This window comes from Syngnathus scovelli, chromosome 2 (assembly GCF_024217435.2).
Source record: "Syngnathus scovelli strain Florida chromosome 2, RoL_Ssco_1.2, whole genome shotgun sequence".
NCBI lineage: Eukaryota > Metazoa > Chordata > Actinopteri > Syngnathiformes > Syngnathidae > Syngnathus > Syngnathus scovelli.
Window position 1 is genome coordinate 18,403,952 of NC_090848.1, and position 24,691 is coordinate 18,428,642.

Sequence of the window (24,691 nt, forward strand, 5' to 3'; positions counted from 1 at the left end):
AGAAAATGTTCTGCCCCAACAGAGAATATTTATATTTGTTATCTATTGCAATAGATGTTGGCCTCTCTTATTTTTAGATTTATTTTTTAAAATGTTGTATGCTGTATAAAGTATGCTTGACAAAATACAACCACTTTAAAAAAACAGCAACTAATAACTTGTTGAATATGTTAAGACCTTATTTTGATCAAAGGAACTCGAATACAATTAAAGTGTGAAATTTACAGGTTTGGGCAAATGTCATTTTTTTGTTAGAACATTCAAAATTTTGGAAAACAACTCTTCATATTTGTCTTTGGCTAACATCTTCCAAGGTTACCGTTGTGATGTTTCATATGTTTGTATATATCAAAACGATGAGAAGCTCCATAAAGAATCCTTTAATGGTCCAATAAAACAATAGAATAAAGCAACGGTAAATGAATGAGTGCTTGATGGACTGCATGAGTATGAGTGATTTTAGCTGCCTCAGCAATAGATCATGTTAAGTCCAAAGTCAATTGGTTCTACTTTTCTATAAGACAATCATGCACAAATTTTGATTGTAATACAATATTATTTCAAAGGGTTTACAGTCATTCAAAATAGAATGCGTTTGATTTATATTGTGCTTTTCCTGGAGCACACTCAATGCGCTTACAGTGTATACATTACTTTATTCATACGCTCACACATTCACACTGGTGGTGGTAGTAAACTGCATTACGTAGCCACAGCTGGCCCCGGAGCAGGCTGACAGATGGGGAATATGAAAATTACAGTGGCGTGGATTAAGTTCAAATCCTGCCCAGTCTAATGTAGAGTTGTGATCATGAGAGGTTAATACGAAGGATCCCACGAAGCACTATTGTGTATTTGGTAAGTATCCCGCATACCAAATAAAATGTCCACATCAGGTTCGTATGTATTTGTATTTTATTTTTCCTGATTGAAATGTATTTTTAGGTCATAATTAATCATTCATCACATTACATGGCATGATGCACCAGGTCTACTACACCCATTTACAGGAGGAACACACAGAAACGTACACAAGGTTTTACAATGGGGAGAACAGGAAGTTTAGCTCATTGCACTTACAACAATGGACGTTGTTGTTATTATTAGGCTCTTTTTTTTTCATCTCCAGCTTCATCAATTTTATCTACTATATAATCATGTTTTTTTTTACATTTATTGTCCATTTCCCCTCCAAATACCATGTGCCCACCCCAGAATTTACACGGAAGCCGGAAAAGTAACCCACCTTTTGTTTTGAATGGTATCGCATTTTACAAACACAACATTTATAGAAACTCTACAGAGATCAATGTCATCTTTCTCCATATCTGATTCCATTTTTTTTCAATCAATATAATCAAACAGTCGGCACGAGCCAGCCACACACAATGCAAATGTTTGTCCTATACTCATTTGTCTGATCTTCAGCTCTCTTTGTTGAAGTTGTTTTTACACACAATTAAAGCGCACGTTTGGCTATAAGGAGGCTCAGGCTTGCATACGCTCCAACTTGTGTTGCCTTGTGGTGGTTTGCAAAAGCCCCCCACTCGTGCCTGCTTGTTTTATCATTGCTGACATTTACATGTTGAAAAGAACATGTCCATGATTGTGTCAAGTGGACTGGCTCTCATCCCTTATTTACACCGGGAACGAACCCCAAAGTATGGCAGCTCGTGAGGTGGAATGTCGACGAGGCTCAAAAAGTCAAGGGAAGGGGTTGAGTGGACTCTCTTTTCGGATTGCTGGGATAGGTGTCAATTCATGCATGCCGTTTCACTAATGATTCTTTATATGGACAATCAAACAAAAAGACTCCCATACAATTTGATAGCTTGTCTCATTTCGTCTCTGTTCCACTCCTGCTCACCTTAAACATCTCTTCATAAATATCTATTTATAATATGCAGTTATAATATTTCAAGGTCTTTTTCATGGAATGCTGCCCTATGTAGCACTGCTGTAAAAACATTTTGACCATTCACACATACAAGGAAAAAAAAATCTCTGAGCGACATTTACACGTGCACTTTTTCACGACTGTAAACTTATCCGTAAAAATTGTTGAATGCGGAACTTTTACGTTGGTCTTTTTCATGTCTGTAAAATCAAGAAAACAAAATTTATTTAAAAAAATAAATAATGTAAACATCATTTTAAAATGCAATCTAAGTAAAACTGGTCACTTATTGCTGAGGCTATCAAGAAACAGTATTACAAAGAAAAAAGTGTTAGTGACAGTTCACGACTTTGAACACTCCAAAATGTCATCTATTCCATTTTTTTTTATTTTGCACATAAAGCAGAGTTGATGTGGTCATGGAGATTTATTTGAACCCTTTTCACATCCAAAGTAAATTTAATGTCAAAATGTGAATCATCTGCAATATGTGTGTTTAGTTGTCTACATTTGTGCTTCAAACATGCCGTGGGTTGGTGATTTTCACTCTCAAGTCTAGTCTATTACATTGCTAGAACTAGACAAGACACCAACAGAGTGCAGACAGCACAACTGCTTCGATGGCTTTCTTCGATGACTAGTATTACACTGTAGACTAAAAGCCCTTGCTGCGATGCATATTTAAGTCACCTCGAGTGGCTGATTGAGACAAGCAAATGTGAACTAGCGGTGGCCAGGCTACGAAATATCTATTTATTAGAAACCTCATAAAGATTCTATCTGTGTTTGAGAAAAAATATGTGTGATGACCTTTGATAGTTTCGCCAGCTGTGTATGAAATATTACTTTCCGCTCTTCCACATTTTTTTTAACGTTAGGGTTCAACGTCCTCCTTTCTGAAATACCCCCAACCGTACAGCATCCCCTATGATTATTAGAAAATAATTTCTTAAATACTCTCATTCATATTTCATAAAATATAGACTTCTTAAAGATGACTGATTTGTGCGCCAAACAAAAATAGCAATTTTCTTGAGCCCCATCTCCACCCCATTCTGACAAATACACATTCTTATCATAATACAGTTGACCCTCATATTATATTATGGGTCAAATAGACTCTTCTTCAAGTTAAAATGTTTTGGTATGAAACTTCTGCTCACGTGAAAACAACATACTGTATACTTTATATAACTGCCGGCTGATTTGATAAAACTGAATAATGAACAATGTTATTGGGATTGGGGAGAATTATTACAACTTGCCCAAGGAACGTTATTGCAACATAAGAGAACAAATAAATATAATATAATAAGTATAATCTCTTCTGTGCCTATGATCTGACTCTTTGTAAACCGTCATGGTATCGTCAATGTCATCAGAAACAAACACAAAGAAAACATGAGGTCGCTTTCACCACTGAGCAGCCATGGGGCACATTTTGGAATCTATGGTAATCTGTATAGAATCTCTCAATATATATATATATGAATTTCTTGATAAATCTCTGGGGAACACCTCTCAATGTTTATTCGGCCAAGGACTGCATGTGCTGCTTGAAGCATCCTATCCAGTTATGACTGACATTTGGGATCAACTGTGTGCCGCTATCAACTTTGTTTGTTTTTTCTCACTTGTTCTATCTAACTCTCCTGTTACCGTAAAAATCACCAACAGTTTGGATCCTCGGGGTCAATTTGACCACAGCAAGATTTTTACCAAAGTTTACTTCTGAAATAGCCCAAAATACAGGCGTACGTATTCTAATACATGTCAATATCGTGGGAAAAATAATTCATAAGCGAAACTCATACTATATGTAGATTCACTATTTGCACTATTTGTTTTGTCAGAATTTTAATGATTATAGTTTTATAACTAATCCAAACCAAAAATGAACTTCTCAAATTATACAGTTGCAAGAACATTACCTAAGCTATAGGGATTCATTGGAAATCAGCCTTCTGAAAATGATTTTCTTTTATAAATGTGTACGAGTTCCACCCTTTGAATCAAACTAAAAATGTATTACGATGCCCCTGTATTTTCCATTTTCCAGTTGAACGCATCGCGTAAGCTTTGCTGCTATTATTCACTAATGGCAAAACCTTAGCGTTTGGCTATGACTGTGTTTTATTATGCCAACTTGTCTGGCTCATACTGTTACTCAATGGGATTCATTGCATAGAACGAGTGGAGATGAGAGGTGGCCTTTCCTTTTAGCCCCGTACCGTACCTGTGGCGATTGATTGAACAGGTTTTCTTTTTATGTTCATCGTTGGCGGATACATACAAACACAAGTGCCGCACTCATATGCACATACATACGAATTTTAGGAACAAAACAATATAGAGGTGACTTTGAGGTTTTTCTTTTCCTTTTTTTTTTTTTGTTAACGCCGGGCAGCATGCGAAGGTCCCCGGCGAGCGTTCACATGGACAATATACAACACAAGTGTCGGTTTCTGTTCATCACGTTCGGCCTCGACAGTACGTTTGTTGTTGCTGTCGTGCGGCGTATAGGCAAAATACACATCCATCCCACAATGCACTGCAGGAGCGTCATCAGCAGGAGGGAGAGCACTGACCTGAGTAGTTTCCATGACAACTGAGATAGGTTGTAGGTCAGGGTGAGATAGAAAATGGGGAAAAAAGTGATTCTTGGTTCCTTTTTCTCCCTCTCTTGACACCATTTGGAAATGTGCTTTCATGTGCACTGCGCACATTCGACTTGACATGCCGATGCACACTGACGATATGCGAGGTCTTGGCTCGGAAGGAGGTGGGAGTGTGGGTGGCCTTGTCCCAACGTGATCCCGAAACCGAGGTTAGGGTGCCAAGTCCGGGGTCTGCTTCTTCACTGCCTCTCTGCTGGCCTGCAGTGCTCTCGGCCGCATCGGTGACTCGTGCCTCAAAATGTCCCACTGCGGTTGGTTGCAGGTCGTTGTACTGTATTAGTCAGCCGCAGCTGTGGTACAACATTGAGAGGTTGGCATTAAGGGATGGGGATGGGAGGGGGGGGGGTGTTCCGTTTCCTTATATGTTGATTGGTGAGCGTCACATGACTGCTAATTTAGACTGACGCAGGCAACTATTTTTTACTTGGTCAAATGACACACTGTTGTGCTCTTGACTCGGCTCCCTAAATTCTATTGCTTTGATATAGTTCATGAGTTCATGAGTGTTAACACAACAAAAACGAAAGGGAGCTTGGCAACATGAATAGAAAACAAGTGATGATAAAAAAAAAGATAATCTCATTGTCAGCGTACAGAAATACGCGGATAAATTGTGTTCATGGATGCCATAAAAAAATAGTCCACTTTCACGTTAAAACAAAATATAAATAAACAATTAAGGCTGTGCTGGCAACTGAACAAAAATCAAAACTCAAAAATGGGGACTATATGACAGCAGACAAAAAATGTCTTGATGGCTTTGTAATGGCTAAAACGGTTTGCTTCTGAATACAAACTCCCATTTCCATTTTGTTCCTGTTTGTGTAGTTGAGCTCCGACGCATTTGCCAGTGTCTTTATGGCCTCTGCTTAATGATGACGAACAGTGTGAAGGTCTTAGATATAAAGTTCCATGCATTCCAAATTCTCTCTCCTTCTCCACTATGCTTCTTTAAAGACAAATTGAGGAGCGTTGGCGTGGGAATTAGAAAACAGAACTGGACGAAGTGCAGAAGAGGAATCACAATCTGGAATGTAGATAGAAAGAGAACGCCCGCATAACGTCGCCGTTGACGTTTGTCAACGATGCATTTGCATGAACTGGACGGGTGACGAAACAAAGAGGTGGTCGGTACCAGAAAAACCTGCATTGCAAATATTCTACGTCCCTTTCGCTTCCAAATCCTTCAGAAGAGAGGAAGAGGAAGATGAGCGAAGCGGCTTTGTTGGATGAGACAAAGCATGCTAAAGTCCTCCAGTGGTACGGATCGGAGTCCTCTGCATACGTTGCATCATTCATGTTCTCCCAGTCATGCGTGTCTTGGAGCCACATGGTTGACTGGTTGTATGTGATCTTTCTGCTTTACTTGTTCATCAGGATTGTTCTTGATCCACCATTTGTTTTGTCTCAAAGCCAGTTGAGGTTAAAGTGAATTTTTGGATTAATGATTGGCGCCCTGGAATAATCTGTGGAAAAACAGACGTCATTTAGGTAAAACGTCAAATGTTCTATGTTCCATCCATCCTGCAGATGTAAAATGTCGACACGGTTCAAAATATTTGACAGAAGTCAAAGGATGATCCCAACACTGTTCTTGAACATGCGGTCATCGCCAGTCTGGCTATATGTATGTCTACAGTGTAAGCTACACTTTTTTGTTTCAAGAAGTAAGGAAAGTTACGTTTTCTACAAGATAATAGATTAGGACAGTTTGAGGCCATTTATGCCAGGAATAGCTATCATCTTTTTAAAAATCTAAAAATAAGCCTTGAATCTGTTTTTAACTCGAAATGCACAGACTGGTGTCCAAAAGCATCACACTTCAAACAAGCAAGGCTCAAAGTGAAACACTTCATTTGAAGGGGAAATGTTATTGATAATTGACGTATTTGTATTGAAACATCCGGCGTATCTGCTCATGCATGAAATGACAAACTGACCAAATAAATAAATAAATAAATAAATAAATAAATAAATAAATAAATAAATAAATCTTCTGTTAGCTTTCGATTTTGGAAAATACGCCAACTGTTGGTTGGCCAAACCCTGGTCCAAGCTGCATTTGGTCGCCCTGCTCGGTTCTGATCTATGACATTCTCAAAACTGTGTGATTTTAAAGCGAGTGTGCCAAATGTGAAGTGTCTTAATCCTTTGTGTATTTTGGCAGAGGAATGTCTGATCTTGAATTAAGACACCTGGGAATGGCTTTAAACCTTGTGCCCTCATCAAATTTACTATCCCTAGAAGTCCGGATCCAGTACTCACTTGCATGCTTGAGTCTCAACATTGTCCGCTCCTTCCCTTTTTCTCTCTCTTTCAGGGAATGAAAAACAAGAGGAACGTTGCAGGTTTGTCTGGTACGGGTTGCATGGCTTTGAGTTTTTACATAGTCCTGCAAAGGCACAAATTCGTTATGTCAGTTGTTACATTTTCCTATTTCGATGTTTTGATGCACCTTAACCTTGTAACCCAGGGGTGACTAAACCTTTGGAAAGCAAGAGCAACTTCTTTGGTACTGAATAAACGTCAAGGGCTATCAATTACAGTTTGATGCACACTTCTGAAATCAAATTTGCTGGAATTTTGGTAAAATTGGTAATTCTATGTGAAAACCTCTGGTACTACATGTGAATCTATCTATTTATTTATTTACAGAATGAAAAGAGCAACTCTGCAAACAGGATGACAGTAGCTTGCTTTCCCAAAGTTAAACAGCGCATGTGCAAGAAATCAAACAAACAAAAATACACACCTTGAACTTAGCACTTTAGAAGAAAGAGGTGAACTTCTTGCCAAAGCCGGATATAGCTGGGAATAATAAAACACAATACAGGGTAAACTGTCTTGCTGATGAAAGAACGATTCAAAGACTACTTTGTGATGACATCAAACCAACTGACTATGCATGTACTGTACAATGAATGGTTTCAGGATACCTTCTCCTAGTTTTCCAGCCTGCTCAGCAGCTCCTCCTGGCAGGATCTTGGACAACATGCTGTCTCCTTCCATGCCTGGCTGACCTGCTGCCGCACTCCCTATACCGCCGGGCCTTGGAGCTGCCTTGGAGCCTACCGGAAGATGATAATTGGGAAGATGACAAAGAAAGGAACCAATGAATGATGAGTCAATGAGCAGCATGAAAAACTTGTTCATCTGAGGCAAATCAGCTTCTCAGAATGAACATTCCATTGTATAGAGAATAACAGTGTGTGCGTGTGTGTGTGTGCGTGTGCGTGTGTGCGTGTGTGTGCGTGTGTGTGTATGTGTTCGTGTGTGTTTGTACGTGTGCATATGTCACCTATGCCTGTGAGAGGCGGTTGAGCTCCTTTTGTGGCCATGACAGGTGCTGCTTTTGCTCCTATGGCTGTTGTTGGAGGTGTCTCAATCTTGGCCTGCAGAGAGAACAAGAGAAAGAGTTCATCGCTTAGCAACACTGCTGAAAACAGCAGGGGGAAAATCCTCCATATGGACCCAAGTATTGTCTGAATAACACAGCCACGGGAAGTGAAAATGAAAGTTATTAACAGTTCTTTTAAGATCTGAATGGTGTTGCTTGATGAGATCACAGATCAGGATTCAAGTCAAGTTCGTCTACACCAAACTCAACCAAGCACGACCTCATTTTGTGCACTATGCCGGGAACAACTTTGCTTATATGGATGGAAGCATATAATGGTCCAAAATGACATCATGTAATCAAACTCAAGGGTTAAATAAGTGATTTCTGACTCCTGACTGACTGATTTAAAGTGTGTCAAGACTTTTGACTACATAGTGCAGCCACTATATGCACCATGCTTGCAGGGGGCAAATCGGTTCAATTGTATTGACTTCTTGAAACACCGGCCATTAGAGTAGAGAGATTAGGGAAGAAGAGGAGGGAGGCAAAGAAGATACAAAAAACAATGGTGGTAGACTGAGTCACAAAGGCAGTTTGAGAATAGTTGTCGATTTTTGTACATGTGAAGAAGCCCTTTGAGACCTGCTTGTGATTTAGGACTATATAAATAAACTTGACTTGACCTCATCTTGTCAACTGACTTTGCATGTCAGCCAATTAGCTCTTAACCCATCTTCTACCAGCAGATGAAAGGAAAATATATTGTCAAATTGTTGGAAGCAACATATAATGCATGTAAAATGGAGTTTAAAAGAGTATTGTTGACTCAAGTGTAAATAATTCTATAATTTTTGTCTTCATCACTAATCTTTATTTCCTATACTCACCATGGGGGCAGTTGTTGTTCCCGTGGGTCCTGTCTGCCTGGCCTGCCCCATAGGTCCTCCAGCTGCTCCCATTTGCCCGGGTTTGGCCTGGCCCTGCCCCACCCCCATGCTTTGTCCCTGGGCTGGGGGCTGTTGCTGAGCACTAGTGGTAGTTGGGGGTCCTTGCTGCCCCGGCCTTGCCGTTGACGTCTGGGCTTGTTGTTGGAGCTGCGTCCTCTGTCCTGGGACACCTTCGTTCTGGGAAACCTGGCCAACCTGTCGCCCGGATCCTGAAGGGCCACCTGCAGGGCCCTGTCCCCTTGATGAAGAGCCAGACCTGGAAGTACCTGGATGATTTATATGGGGAAAAGAAGATTGACCTGGTAAGGCTCATGTTTAATTTTAATCTACAGCATATATGTTTCATTGAAGCCAATTCAAAGTGAGGTTTGACATTGTAAACAACTGCTATGAACACTGGAAGCAGCCGTGGAAAATGGAATTATATGAAAAATGAGAAGAAGCAACAATCTGAGATTTAATGAGTACATGACTAAGAACAGTGATGCCCTCGGGGAGAAAAATTCCTCCAAGAGGTTACGGTCGATAGATTTAATTAAAGACTGTTGATCCCCGTGGGGACACGAGTGTAAAAGACAACCAAACTGCATCGGAACAAGTGATATTAAAGATTTTTGTCTGTTATTAGAATTAAAATAATATAATTTAATTCAAGAATCTCAGTTATATCAAGTTCTAGTTCTGTAACTAACTTTCATTTAATTCGACTCAATGGTGTTACTCGTCTGTAAAATAGGCATCAACATTATCTAAAATATCCAAATCCAGATTTATGGGAAATTTATAGTCTTCCATTAACCGAACGGACGGGAATACCTAGAGAAAATTCACATGAGCACGGGGGATAAAATGCAAATTCCACACTAAAAAATCCAAGCCATGATTGGAACCCAAAACGTTTTTGACACAGACGTGCTGGTCAGCATTTCTCCCTCCAAACTATGTTAGAGAATGTTGTTTGGAATTCTATTTTACATTTATTTTTCAAAGAGGGTAAGTAATACACACACAATTCCTCCACATACCTGGCTGGCCTTGCATGTCGACTTGTTGTTGAGACTTGCTGCGTGATGAGCGATGCGGATCCCCTTGCCTCGAAGATCTCTGGCTATGATGGTGGCCAGACGGATCCCGAGAGTAGTCCGATGAGTGGTAAGCTCCAGACCTTGAATCACCGCGTCTTCCCGATGAAGAAGACCGCCCTGAAGGTTCGTGCCGTAATGGAGGGTCTTTAGTGTGGGCCTTAGATGACCTAGAGGACCTTGGTTCATCTGAATGACGTGATGAGGATGAGTGCCGACTTGAGCTGCCATGATGCCGGTGGTCTCGGGTGGACGAAGAGTGTCGTCCTCCATGGCCGTACTCATCCTGAGGCCACAGGTCCTCTTCGGGAGGCTCATCGTAATCATGATAGGTGTGTTTCACACCATGGCGACTCCTTCCGGTTGAGTGGCTGGTGCCGTAGTGCCGAGAACTGGAACGTGGCTTCTCAAACCAGTCTGTCTCTTCCTGGCCCAGATGGTAGGCTTTGGAAACCGAAAGCAGATCACAGTCAATCTCCATGTCGTTCGGAGACAGCGGCATGCAGGCTGAGAAAAAGAAGAAAGACCACCCACATGCCAAAGAAAAGTATAAGAAGACACAGGAAATCAAAATAATACAATTATATGCATGCAAAATACAATTTACTTCACTTTCACAGTACAAGACTGTAACTACAGTAGACCAAATAAACACTGCAAAAACGTCCACGGTGAAAACTATATAGGCGCTATTTTTTCTTTACAAAGGATAAGCCAATCATGTTGGGTAGAAACCTGAGTATACAATAAAATATAATATTTATATTTGGCTGAGGTTGTCCTTCCGAAATGAGAGACTATTTTGCAGTGCCGCCAGAATTTAGAAATGAAAACATGTGAAAAGTATCAATGCAAAAGACAAACACTAGATTACGATAAAACCCTGTAAAACAATTTGCATTGGTGACGTGCAAAGAAGACCTTCCAAGGGAATCAGAGTGGTGCGAACGAAGAAAACGACCACGCCGGAGAACCATGCGTGAACTGGACAAACAGAAGACCAGACGAACAGGCGGAGGGACGGACAGGCAGGCAGACAGACAGACAGCAGTCCACTGAAATGAGAGCTCCAAGTGACTCTCAGGAAGAAGAAAACATTGGCATGCAACAGCTAGCTCTGCCTCATTTTCTTCTCTTTCTCTTTTCTAAGCCTATCCATTGGGTGGGTGGGGGACATTTAGATAAATGGTGGGAGCAGTAGTAGGTAGTGAGACCGTGGGCATTCAGCTCCCACATTTACCTTCACTGTCTGACACAGCGCAATGATAATCGTCTATTATGTATGTATCATCCGACTTGTAGACATGGGTCCGGGGTAGGTCCCGTATGTGGTCTTGAACATCTGGCAGAGAGTGACTGGAACCATATTGGCCATAATAGTACTGGTATCTACTGCTGCGACTGTCATATGGGTCGGGGCCTAAGCTTGATGATCGCCCGGAACCCATGAATCTCCCCAGGGGACTGAGTGGGCTCTCCTCTTCAGAATACTGCCTGGTTGGGTGGCGCCCCCGGCTATAGCCAGATCGGTAGGAGCGGTCATCCCTCTCATAGGATCTGCTGCGGTACCCAGAGTAGTCTCTGGCTGTGATCTTGTCCATGCCGTAGCCAGTGGAGCGTGAGCGGCCAGTGGAAGTGTAGTACACCCGGTCATCCTCCTCTCCGAAGTATCGACTACCATGGGTGATGCCGCTGCCAGTGTCGTAAGTACTCCTCTTGAAGCCGTAGTCCTCTATCAGCTGACGTCCTCGGATGTTGGAGGAAGGGTAACCTCCACCAGCTGCTGAAGAATAAGAGGCCAGGTCTGCCTCTACATCTCGAGCCTCCTCAATGGGGGAGAATTTGGAGATTTTCTGCTCCATACTGCCCAGTTTCCTGTGCTTGCTGCGTTTGTTGGACATGACAGCAGGAGCCAAAAGGCTTCTGGGGGACGACGATTTCTGCACCCCAGATCGGAAGCTTCCATGTTTGTAGTCGTAGTCATAGTAATAGGAGGATCCCCCACCCATGCTAGTGCTCACGCTGCTGCTGCCCCCTAGAGGTCCGTGCCTGTAGTTGCTCTTACCCCTGCCATGGTGGTCGTACAATTCTTCCTGCATCGCCGCTTCCTCCTCGGTTGCCCTGCCGTACATGGCGCTGCTAGTTCCCCCACGTGTCGTGCTGCCAATGGTGCTGCTGTGACCGTGGGTGTCGCCGGGGTAACGCCCAACGCCGCCGTGATGCATCATGTCCACTGTTGTCGTGCCCAGCCCGTTTTTTGCCGTCAGCTCACTTACGTCATCTATCATCATGTAGTTTCTTGGGATGTTTTGTTCCAAACCAGGTGCCCCATACATGCCCTCAGCCGTGGAGGGACTATCCACAGCATGTCCATAGGCATTGGAAACGGTTGACGTGTACTGTCCATATGAGCTGGCTGTTGTTGCTGTGTAGCCATATGCATTAGCAGTGGTTGTGGTGTATTGGCCATACGAACCCACTGTTGTTGATGTATACTGTCCATAGGTGCTGGGTGGAATAGAAGAAAACCCACCGTAACCAGTGGAGACTGTTGCTGAGCCATAGGGTCCATAGTTGGCCATGGTTGTTGTTCCAGTGTATTGACCAAATGAGGCAGCTGAACTGGAATAGGTACTGTCTTGTGCCGTGGTTGTAACCACGACCGTAGGATTGCTGATTGTCTCGTAATTGGTGGGCATCTTGTGCTCCAGATCAGCCAGCGACGTTTGCCTCGGCCTCCCTTGATGTACTGTCAAAATGTCTGTTTGAGGTTGCGCAGGGTAAGGGGCACTCTGGCTGGGGTAAGAGGACACAGCACTTGGATAAGGTGAGCTGTGGGTGGGGTATGGGGGTTGACCAGGTGGTGCTGGACCAAAACCAGTGTGGCCTGGTTGGGGCTGAGATTGCGGTGCACTTGGCAACCCTATGTCGGTTTGGGGGTATGGGGGTTGAGTTTGCGGGTAGGTGTGGGAAGAGTATGCGGTTTGAGATTGGTAGGATGGTCCCGAAGGATGACCATGAGTCTGGAGGGGGGCCGGCTGTGGTAAGGCCTGGGACTGAGACACTGTTGGATAAGGAGCCTGGTTGAATGTTGAGGACTGGAAGCCTAAACTTGATTGAGTTGGTGCTGCTGGTTGGCTTTGGGGATATTGCGAGTGGAAAGATGATGTGGGTGTGTACTGGGCTGCTGTGTTCAGGTCGTTGCTGAACTGGCTGAGAGGTGCAGTACTTGGTCTTGTCAATAGTCCATTGGTCTCATGTGATGCAGCTGCAGCTGCCAATCGTAGGTTGTTTAACTCACTATCAGACATATAGTCCCGAGCATCACCCATGCACCTCAGATAAGCAATATCCCTCCTCTCTCTCTCCTTGACCAATGTCTCTTTCCTTTGGTGAATCCCCAGCTCGAGGTATCTCAGCTTAGCATCAATCTCCTTTTCCTCCTCCTCCAGTTCAGCTTGCTGCTTTCTCAGCTTTGTTGATTCTTGCTCCACTGCCTTTAGCTCATGGGTCAGGTCTTTGAGAAGGCTGGCTTTGGCGGCTAGGCCAGACCTGGAGCTGGGCTTCAGGCTGGGCACGGATGGCAAGTAGACCTGTTGAAGGGCAGGGGTCATCAGGGGCAGATGAACTGATGTCGTCGTCTCTTCCGGAGGAGGGCTGGGCAGAGTTCTCTTGACCTTACGTAGCAGCGAGCTCTGATGAAGGGCTGCCAGCTGTAGGATGAGAGAGAGGGTGGGGTGGAAGAGCAGTACAATATGGGGGACAAAGACAAAACATGAAAAAAAAAGATTCAAACACAATAAGAGGGTGTGATTGTTTGGATGCCAGGCGAATTGTTTGGCATTTGGTAAGATATGAAATATGGAGAACATAATAGGGCAAAATATGTTGGGAGATCAAAGGATCAAATTGGAAGCAAAAAAATGAATAATGAAGCAGTTTAGGATTGGAGGATACCAACGGAAAGAAGGAAAATTAATAAAAGTAGGAATAGGGATCACAATGGTATGATAAAGTTTTGGAGAAAAATCAAGAAAACAAATCAATCAAAAGATAAATATCACATGGACAGGAAGAAGGCAAACTCGAAGAAAAAGTTCAGGGAAATAAATATAAGAAGGCAAGGGAGACATAGACAAGAAGACAAGGACAACAAGAAAGAACAAGGGGGTTGCGTTAGAAGACATGACCTAATAATTGTAAAAGAAAAACCTTGAACGTTATGATGAGAATAGAGCAGTGTTAACAAGCAGCTGACATATCTCACTAGAGAATTAAATTGAGTAATAACATTATCGAAATTGTTAAAACATTTCTGGTTAGACGACTGAACAATCTCAACAAGAGATCGAATTATTGTAACTGCCAAAACACTTTTTGGGGCATTGTTCATTGACTCTATTCTTGAACTATATATTTTTTAATATTGCAAATAAATTTAGAGATCCGAAAAGCATGCTTGTTTTGTTTTAAATTGAAAATTTGAGATCAAAAACGTCTACCATTGTGGTTCAGATGACCCCCCAATTCAGTAAATTCTAAACTGACTGCTGTTTTATTAGGATTATCGAGCTAATTGAAGCTGTTTTGTAATATGCTGTCAGAACTTGGGATGCAATGTCACGTAATTTGTCCTTTGTCAGAGATAAGATCCAGTTTCTTAGGTTTGCTTGCTCAGGGAAAAGGGTTCTAACAACTACTTTCCCATATAATTTGTCTTTTGCTCAGTAGAAATTAAAGCAATATGTATGACTTGATGCAATTAGATATTATTTGAACAATGCTTTGGATGGTGAAGTAATATAAATTGCCAGTGCCAAATTAACTTTCAATGTAATGTGACAAGGATTGTAATTTTCTACTTTTCTTTATTTCTGGAAAAAAACATTTTCTGTCTTTCCCAGCAAACCACATGACAAATTAATTCAAGATCTTAGGTTGACACCTAGAAGAAATAGGGTGTTTCAAATAAATATTTTATGTTTCATCAGAAGTAGTATATTAAAACTTGCCAACCTTTTAAACTTAAAAACATTTTAAAATATACGGAACATCTGATATCTGGCCTTATCTGTTCAATATGAACTGTGCACACTTAAAATAATAAGAAAAAAACATCATCCCTGTAAAACACATTATTCTTCATGCATTGTCTGTAATTCCGACATTGTCACCATTGAGTGACTTTACCTGGTTCTGTAGTGCTTGCTGTTGATAAAGGGACAGCCTAGCCTTTGTGTGCTCATCCGCTGTAGGACTAAGAGATTTGGGGTCTGACATGGACCTTTGGGTGGTCTTGATTGGTCTGGGCATGGAGGGATGTCGCTGGGGGGACTCTGCAGTGTATGCTTTTTGCTGAGGAGTGACATGGGCCTTGTTCAGCCGCTCACTCGATAGCGAATTCTCCAACAGGCGATGAGGTGAAACCGGCGAGACAGGTGAGTAGAGGACCTGTGTGGTTTTTGGGACCGTCTGCTGCTGCCGGATGATGCTCGAAATGGACTCATTGTGCAGGTGGTTGTGGGGTTGGTAGTTAATGTCGAGTGGGTCAGGACGTCTGCGTTCAAACTTGGCTGCATTTGCTGAGATATGCTGCTGCTGGCGCTGCTGTGACGAAATGTCACTGGAACCCGATTGTTGGGTTCCACTACTGGTGGAGGAAGAATACGGGCTCACTGTGGTTGGTATGCTGAGCTGGGGAGCGACAACACCTTGTGACTGGGCTTCAGGGTCAGTCTGGCATGCCAGTGACTGTCCTTTATTGGTCCGTTCAGGTCCTGAGATGTAGTGCACGATCTCTACTTTATTTGGGTCTGGTAACGTCACATGGATGGCAGGGGACACTCTTCCAAGGTGCTCAACTTCGGTTTGGCAGGACATTTCCCTGATGGTTTGGATGGCTATGCTGGAGGATACCATCTTTGACGTGCTGGTTTTGGTGTCAGTAGCAGCCGTGCTCGTGGCAGTTCCACTGCCAGTGGCGCTGGATTCGGAATGTCGAGAGTAGCGAGAGCGTCTTCGGCGGACTGGCTGCCCTGTTTCAGCCTTGTCCTCATCGTCATCTGTCTGAACCGAGCAGTCCACGCTGCGACCACGCCGCCTGGTTCGATGACGCATCATGTACCTTGTGATGGAGGGAAGAATTTAACAATTTTCATTATATTTTAAATGACACTTTTTGTTTTTACAATTTAAATCAGTTCCCTGATGTCTGTCATGCTGTCAGCAAAGTACCTCAAGGATCAAGACTAAGAGAGCATTTTACAACCTGTTTTTTCTGTTTCATGCAAATGAGCGACTGCTCATTTAGCTCTTCTCAATTGCTGGCCCAAATTTTGTTACCATGACAACCAGGGCAGTGCTAGGGAGTTGCGACAAGGCTGCTACTACCAGCTCATACTGTCAGAAAAAAAAAAGACTATTTATCATCAAACGTATAATTTTTAGGACCAGTTGGAGAATTATATTATATCCAGCCTATACTGTATGGTATATAGTACTGAGTGAAAATATTTCGCATACACATTTGTCCTGCTCAGCTTCATTGTCGAGCAGAAACAGTTTTTTTTATGCTGGAACAATTTTTTCTGTGCAACACAAGAGTTTGAAATAATTCCCGTGTGGCTGTTTATATTGTGGTATTATTGCAAATGCAGTCAGACAGAACAAGGTTTGTGAGCTACACAGAGAAAAGAGAGAACAGGACACAAAAAGAACAATAACAGAAAAACACCATAAAAAACTATAACAAATTACAAAAATATGACAAAGAAGTGACATTATTATTTGTAAAGGAAAGATACACCCACACCACAACCAACATCCAAAAGTGGGACACGGTGACCCAATAGACTCAAGCCAGCCATCATCCGCCACATACTAGTGCACCCTACTGCGATTTGTGATTACTAAGGTGCATGATTTATTGGAGGTGTTCTCTTGTAGTTTCACTCTTCCGTGTCAATTTACACCTTCCCTATTCAGTTCACTTTTGATCAGATAATTGTCTTGCCATGCCGTGGATACCTTGTAACATTTTGGTTCGAGATATGTCGTAGTTTTGACTGTTTCGATTCAGCCTTCTAGTGCTTCCTCTTGAAACCATCTAAAAAGAAAGCTGGGTGTCTTTTTCGGCATTTCGATGTAGCACCTAACACAGTAGGGTAACAATATATTGTCAATTTAATTGGGATCAACCTCAATTTAGACTTGCGTTTGTTTTAAAGTGAAGTGTTCGGGTTTTTTTAAATGCTAACAAATCATCTGTAGTTGGTTTGTATGAACTTGTCTATTAATTATAACATATCATATACAACTACATACTATTTGTGCTAAATATATAAATTTAACACACATAATGTTGGAATTAACACAAACACTAAGTACTTTAAAGGCTAAAACATATCACACTCCTACTCAGACACACAGACACATTCATAAATGTAAATACCTTTCCTCTCCATCTTCATCATCTGTCTGCACACAACTATCCACATTCCTGCGAGGGGAAACATGGAAGACAACGCCTTCTCCATCCAAGCTGTCTCTGCTCAGTCTGGTCATGGAGCTGTGTTTCCTCATATTGCTCTGGTTCTCAAAATGCTCCTCGTGGCTCTTTAGACACATCTCTGAAGAGGAGTTGGGGAGTGAACGGGTTCCAGTTTGATGGTCAGTATAAGGATGTAGAGGCTGTCCGTTCACATCCATCTGCAATAGGAGATCAACTGTGGTCATTTGCCATCACATGATGAAAGGTTTACAATGGCCACAGACTTTCCTCACAGTCAGATAGGTTGCAGTGTATCTGTACAACTGAGAATCCTCAGTGAACTGTTTTCGAGTTTTTGTTGACCTCACCTGCAAGTTCTGGACCGCAGCGGCTGTTTTCTGTCGCTTCTGTTCTACAAGCTGCTGTTGGAGCTGATGCTGTAAGGACTGGATCTGGTCAAGTTGGGACTTTTGCTGGGCCAACTGTTCCCTCTGGACAACAAGTTGTTTCTCTCGTTCTTGTTGCTGCTGTTGTAGAACCTAGATTGTAGAAGCAGAAACAATCATACATAGGCAGAAAGCAAAGGTTTTTGACAAGTATTTATGAATGGGTTTTGTGATGATGAGGCACGAGGGAGAGGTTGATCGGAAAAGAACTAAAACAATGTAAAAAAAAAAAGAAAAAAAGAGTATAGCAAAAAGCAGTTTCTTCAGCGCATCTGGCTGGACAAATGATGATTAAAAAAAAAAAAAAAAAAATCACAAGCCTCCTGAACCAGAATATGGTATGGCGTTAATTCGGATGGGTTAGAGTAGACCTAAACCTCTTTGTATTGCCAGAAAACAAAAATACAAGTACAGCACACAGAACAGCATCTGCAGATAAGTGCGAGTGCTAGTCATGTAATGCGTGTAAGAACAGATTTCATGGAGTTTCCTCATTGCATTAATGACAGGTTGTTGCAAATAAAAGTGCTTGGAATTTTGCTGCAATTGGAGGCTATGGGATGCAGAAACATTCTCTTGCTGATTTTGTATCAAGCAAAGCTTCCACACCTGTTTAACAGAGTTAACTTGAAAGATTTTCAACTGCTTGTTCTATCGAGAAAGAAGACAATTATTATGTTAGCTCTTCTGTTAAGTCTTAAAGCACAGCAATAAACATAGTGGGAGGTAAAGGAAATTATTTTGGGATAGCGATAAGACATTCTACTATTTCACCACTGTCACCACTGCTGGAAATAAATATGATTTTATAGAACATGGACCACCTTAAAAGCAAAAACAACAAAAACAACAAAAATCAAAATCCATTTCTCATCACGCATGTTACATGCAGGATACTGTATAAGCATTTACACATTCAGAGGAGAATTGTAAACCATACAGTGGATATGACATTTCAACAATGTAAGTTATGACAAATATATAATAATTTGATTGAAAAAATTGAAACACTTCATTGTTGGTTGACAGTAATCAAATGCTAACATACGCATCCACATATGTTCAAAAGAATTGATTTAATTATTGCTGATATTGATTCTATTAGCATATTTAGCTCATTATCAATTAAAAATGTCTTATCAGGTTGTTAAAAACAAAAATATGGGACTTTAGAATGTCACTCCCGCATCCAAACATTGTTACAGTACCATATAATGCAATGGAGAACAAACTATCAATAACACCACAAAACAAAAAATAACTTCCAACCACAAAACACCTTAAATCTCTGTATTTTAGTTCCTGCTTTTCCTTATACCTGTTCCTTGATGTTCTGCAGCTCCTGCAATTCTCTCTGCACCAGAATATGCTCCTTCTCTCTGTGCAGCTTCAGCTCAACCCTTTCTCGTTCCAGCTCTTCCTGTAGACGCAGTTGCCGGAGTTTCTCCAGCTCGACACGCTCCCTTTCCATCTGCAGAAGCTGCTCCTGCTGACGATGTAACCTTTCAGCTTCAGTTTCACCATCTTTGTGTACAGCACCAGGTGGGGGGAATGGAGGTAGACCCCCTGCTACCGATAAACTGCTAGAAGAATCTGTATGGCCGACTGATGCGTAACAATGAGCAGTTGTTGCTTGAGTCTGTTGTTGTTGACTGTTCAAGTGCGCTTGGGACATGTTTAGCGGTTGATGCTGTGGGTCAGCTGATGTGACCTCTACAGATGAAGAGGTTACAATAGCACCTTTACCCAGGTAAACCGGTTCATCTTGGACTGTAGCTGTCATGGGAACAGATACTGGGGCACTCGTTGGTGCTAAGGTTGTTATTGCATCAGCAGTAGTGGCAGAGACCGATGTCGTCTGGAGAAGACCTGGTCCAGGGTAACGGATTGGAGCTTGTCCAGATAACGACGTTCTTGGCGTCATTGGCAATCTGGTGAGACTAGACAGGGGCACAGGCGTCATGTTGGGGGATGAGTAAGGTCTGTAAACCCCTCTCAGTAGTGGTCGAAGAACAGAAGCAGGCTGAGTTGTGATAGGTAAGGTAGAGGCAATTGGTGTCTGAATGGTGGAGTAGATCATTCCATCTGAGGAGCGAATGGCTGCAGGGTACATGGCTCTAAGACTGGCCTGTCTGGCATTTATGAGGTGAGTAAGTGCTTGGTTGTGGGATAATGGCTTCCCATCCAATCCAAAAAGCAGGTTTTGTCTCAAGCCAAGACCAGCTGATAATCTTGAGGTCGCTGGGCTGGTTCCTCTCCCCAGACTCCCAAACTGCATCAGGTCTGGGTTGCTTCCGTAGCGATCCATTGAATTGAGCGCAGCACACATTCGGCTGATCTCTCTGGCAGTTGTGGCGCTGTACTGAGCTAAGTTAGCTTCCTGGAAATTGGCAATGTCACGAGCAGAGTAGCCATAGTCAGAATTGATGTTGGACAAGGAATTGTATCGGCGCATAGGCAATGTTGGGGCAGGGAGTTCCGCTCCATGACGCAAATCTGTGTATGAGCCATACTGCATCCCAATATATCCCCCATAGCCGTGTTTTACAGCGTTTAGATCCATTGCGTGTTCTCCTTGGGCTTGAAGTTGTTCTAGTTTAGAATGGTAGGATTGTAGCCCCGCCTCAGCCAGGTTTGTGTCAGACATTGAGGGTTGAAGCCTACCGGGGTAAGGCAATGTGTGGGACTTGGGCCCTTCCACTGGATATTCACAATATCTTCCAGGTTGTCTCTCTTGATCAGAATCACAGGAAAAAGGTGGAGCGGAAGGAGGTCTTATACCTTCTTTCTCAGAAGCACCAACACAACTTCCACCAAAGGGAAGTCTGTATACAACATCGCAGCAAGCTGGTTGGTTGTCAGGTTTAATCTGGCCTCCTGACAGATCAGCTGCATCTTGTCCTTCCTCCACTTTTATAATCTGGGTCACAGCCCTGACCTGCTCTTGTCCCCCATCTATCTGTACCACCATACTATGTGGTGTTTTCCCACCTGTAATTATGCCAGGGGGGCTGGGCTTTCCTTTCAGCTCAATGGGTCCAGTGATATACATCTCCGGGTTGATGACTGGTGACACAGCACTGACAACAGCTGAGGCAGTGCTCGTCTGGCTGACCAGCAAGTCTTTTTTCAGCAAGGGTGAGACCTGGCCGGAAAAGTTGTACTTGGCTAAAACAGATGCCTGCTGCTGGTGTTGTTGCATATGGTGATGTTGCTGCAATTGCTGCTCAAGAAGCTCTTGTTGCATTTGCAACTTCTCTTGCTGTTTTTGGAGTTCCTTCTGTTGAATACTAAGGTCTTCAAGTTTTGCATCAATTTTTGGTATTGAAGGGTCCAATGGAGGTGATAGAGGGGGTTTGTTTTGGGAAAAACACACAGCTGAACCCATGCCCTGACCTAGATCTATTCTGTTTTGATAGGGGTCACCGTAGATCATTGGTTGTTTGGTCTGAGACATAAACATTGAAGCCGCCACAGTTACACTCACAGTGGTTGGTGTGATGGTCTCCTGGGCATTAAGGTTCATAATCAGAGGTTGTATAATTGTTGACTGTCTGCTCCCATCTGAGCCACCTTGGTATTTTCTGCTTTCAGTGGCTAGAGAGGTGAGATCCATTCCTTGATCAGTCATGATGATTGGAGCAGGTTTGGTGATTGTTCTGAGGTCCACAACGCTTCCACCTTGGATCATATGGCCCTGCTCTACCCGAGAAGTGCCTGGAACTGTCGATATGCGGCAGAGGGATATATTATCCATAGAAATGGAACCTCTTGTATAACTACCAGCTGTGGTAACCATACTTGTTCCAACATTTACCTTTTCTATTCTTTGTGTTCTGTAGAAGCTGCGTGTAGGTGAATGTTGGTAAGGTGGCGTATCTGGCGGGCTATCACATGGTGAATAAGAATCAAATGTAGATTGACGGCTAAATCGTGTGGGTGAAGACAGAGGGGATGTAGCCGTGTTGACGGTCATTGGACGAGCTGGACTGGCAGGTGGAGAGTATGGCACATCCTGGGACGACTGCTGCCGGTAGAGACGTGGGGAGACCGATCTATGTGAAGTTTGGGTTCCCTGAGCCATCACTGGAGATGTCGGCCCAGAACCCCCAGAGTCCATTCGTAGTGCTGAATTGAAAGTCTGTGTAGAGAACTCAGCTGTAGCCCTCCTGGAGGGGGAGCGGGTGGGGCTTTGTGGTGGTGGGGACGGAGAAAGGGGAGGGCTGGTGCTCCTGTAATAAGTTGTATACTTAGGGGAGCGTGGCTCACCGATTCGCTCATTAGAAGCTGTTGGGCTATCACGAACACCGCGAGTGTCCCCGACTCTTCTGGTGATAACCTCTCTTTGACTATAGGCTTGTGTAATCTCTGCAATTTTGCTGCATACACTTGAGACTGTAGCTGAAGATGTGGCAGGACTTGTGTGTCTGCTATACATAGACGACTGTGTGGATGTCATCGTGTTACTTGTACTTGTCTGTGAAATTGTTACAGCATCTCTGGCATAAACTCCATAAGCTGCAATTGTAGTGGCAGCTACTGTTGGGGTTATTCCATTTTTCCCCGCTTGGGTTTTTAATCTGTCTTTGTGTCTGTCCTTTGAAGCAAAGTGTTGAGTTACTCTAACATCAGGGACGTGTCCTCCTCCTTCGGCAAAAGACACAGGAGAGGAGATCTGGGTGGGGCTGGTTCCTGGAGTCAAAAGAGCATTGCTTTGCTCCAGTAGTTTTGCAAAGGCTGAACCTGTTTCAAGAAACTGCTTGTCTGGATAAGAGCTCTCTACTTGCTCATCAGTGGCCTGCTGCATCTTTGTGATGTTCTGAGATGTTTGTCGAATCTCTTCATAGATATCACTTTCCATCTCAACTGTGTCATTGTTATAGCCTGTTTGATCTTGTTCATAGTCATACTCCTCATCATAACCTTGTCCATTAATGTCTTCTTCATAGTACTGACTGTGTCTCACTGGAGACTGTTGCTGTTTCTGTTGCTTTTGAAGCAGCTCTGCCTTCCTCATCATCTCTTCATAAACCTCCTCAGCACTCTTTAATGGCTTGGAAGTGGTTGATGGCGCAACTGTGGTTGTGATCGATGATTTCTCAATTGGTGAGTAAAGCGACATGAAGGTAGGAAGGTTGTACTCACTGCCTGACTTGTAAAGTTTGGACTCATAGCCCTCAGCTTCTGAATCTAGACTCTGAGGGGAGTATTCAGAGGCAGAGGAACGATGGAGTTCTTCCATTTCGGCAGCTTGTCTCAACTCCTCCGTTGGAGAAGCATCTTCGATAGGTGAAAGATTACTGGGTGGTGTCTTGGACCTTTCTCTCCGTCGTTGAGCCCTCAGCTCCTCTTTATCCCGCTTAGTCTTGCGTGCTGTGCTTCTGATTCTTTGTTGTTCAACCTCTCTCATCTTCTCCTGCTCTCTCAGGAGTTCCTCTTCCTCTCTCAGTTCATCTTCTTCTGAAGAGTCTTCAATTGTAGGAAGCAGAGGGCCATGAGAGCGATGCCGTGCTTTCCTTTGCTGCTTAGCCTCTTCCAACCTTTGTCTCCTGCTGGGGCTACTGTCACTGTCTTCTTCCATTGATGAGATGGATGTAGGAGACTGGCCCGAGCCGTAAGAGGATGCAGAGGTTGGTGGAAGAGTGGACGAGTAGTCACCTCGAGAGCGCTCCTCGGGAGAGCCGGTCAGGCTTTCCATCTCCAGTTCAGGTTCTCGATCAAGGCTCAAGTCATTTTCGTTACTGAGCTCAATGTCTCGGCTGTAGCTGTTTGTGTTATTGAGTTCAATGGTTTTAAAGCGCCTCAGACCACCTTGTGACGCCATCAGATCTTCCTCACCTTCTTCTACTGAGCTTTTGTAAACATCGGTGGAGCTTTTTGTTTCCTCCTCAAAACTGCTAGAGTGGTGCTGTAGGCGGCGCTTCTCTTTTGCTGTGTCAGATAGGGTGTGTTTATGGTGGCTTTTCTTTCGCTCATACCCATATCCTTCATCTTCCTCATCTTCATCTTCCTCCATCTCTTCTTCCTCATCATTTCCTTCATCAGCACTCATCTCCATTATCTGCCTCCTCATGAACTCCTCATCGGTCATCTCGGTTGGCTCACCTTCCTTTTCCTTTTTCTTCTTTTCCTTCTTCTCCTCCTTCCCTTCTTTCCGTTTAGCCTCCCAGTCTCCTCCGTCTTCCTGTTCTTCCATTATGTCCTCAAGTTCTTCATCTGAGTCATATGCATCTGGTGGGATTGACAAAGAGCGTGGGCGATGCTTCCCTCTGTCATCCAAGTCTCTATCCCTGTGCTTCCTTCCTCTTCTGTCCGCTTTGTCTTCGGAAAGGCTCTTCTCTAGCAAAGGCCTCATGGAACTTTCCAGCTTCTTAATTTCTGAAGGGCTTGGCGGGGAGCCCCGCCCGATGATGCCCCTCTCACTCAATTTCATCTCTTCCTCTTGAATTAGTCCTGTGATTTCGCTGTGAGAGCTGGAGATGCCGTCAGAGGAGTAACCGGTATCACTGAGGCTCTGCGGGCTGCGTGACAAGTCATGTGTGCTGTTTTTTGTATCCTAAAGAGAGAAACAAAAAAAAAACGCCTTTAAGGTTTCAATGGGCGACACTTTGCATGCAGTATATGCCACCATCCAGCCGTTAATTTTCTGAATCGCTTTTCCTCACTAGAAAGTCTTAATGGATTTAATTCTAAAACTCATCTGCAAATATACATACTTCATACTTGTCAAGAGTTTATAATTATATTAATCACAGAAACATCATAAGAGCAATATTTACTGCCCATTCAATGACAAGGTGAGATTATTTTAA

At 43.1% G+C, this 24,691-nt stretch overlaps 1 protein-coding gene across 2 annotated transcripts in view; it reads right to left on the reverse strand.

Annotated features, from left to right (window-relative positions):
- Window positions 1-897: 897 nt before the first annotated feature.
- Window positions 898-24,691, reverse strand: part of bsna (bassoon presynaptic cytomatrix protein a) — a 68,187-nt gene continuing 44,393 nt past the window's right edge. The window contains exons 5-16 of one of the 2 annotated variants that reach the window (XM_049754887.2): window positions 19,198-24,435; window positions 17,802-17,972; window positions 17,395-17,651; window positions 15,135-16,068; window positions 11,185-13,657; window positions 9,888-10,388; window positions 8,803-9,128; window positions 7,874-7,967; window positions 7,512-7,643; window positions 7,328-7,383; window positions 6,841-6,967; window positions 898-6,041 (exon numbers count right to left, since the gene is read on the reverse strand). In XM_049754887.2, the coding sequence (XP_049610844.1) occupies window positions 7,343-7,383; window positions 7,512-7,643; window positions 7,874-7,967; window positions 8,803-9,128; window positions 9,888-10,388; window positions 11,185-13,657; window positions 15,135-16,068; window positions 17,395-17,651; window positions 17,802-17,972; window positions 19,198-24,435 (10,167 nt within the window). In that variant the 3' untranslated portion in view covers window positions 898-6,041; window positions 6,841-6,967; window positions 7,328-7,342. Of the gene's footprint in view, window positions 6,042-6,840; window positions 6,968-7,327; window positions 7,384-7,511; window positions 7,644-7,873; window positions 7,968-8,802; window positions 9,129-9,887; window positions 10,452-11,184; window positions 13,658-15,134; window positions 16,069-17,394; window positions 17,652-17,801; window positions 17,973-19,197; window positions 24,436-24,691 lie in introns of both variants that reach the window. The other variant, XM_049754886.2, reaches the window with a different exon arrangement.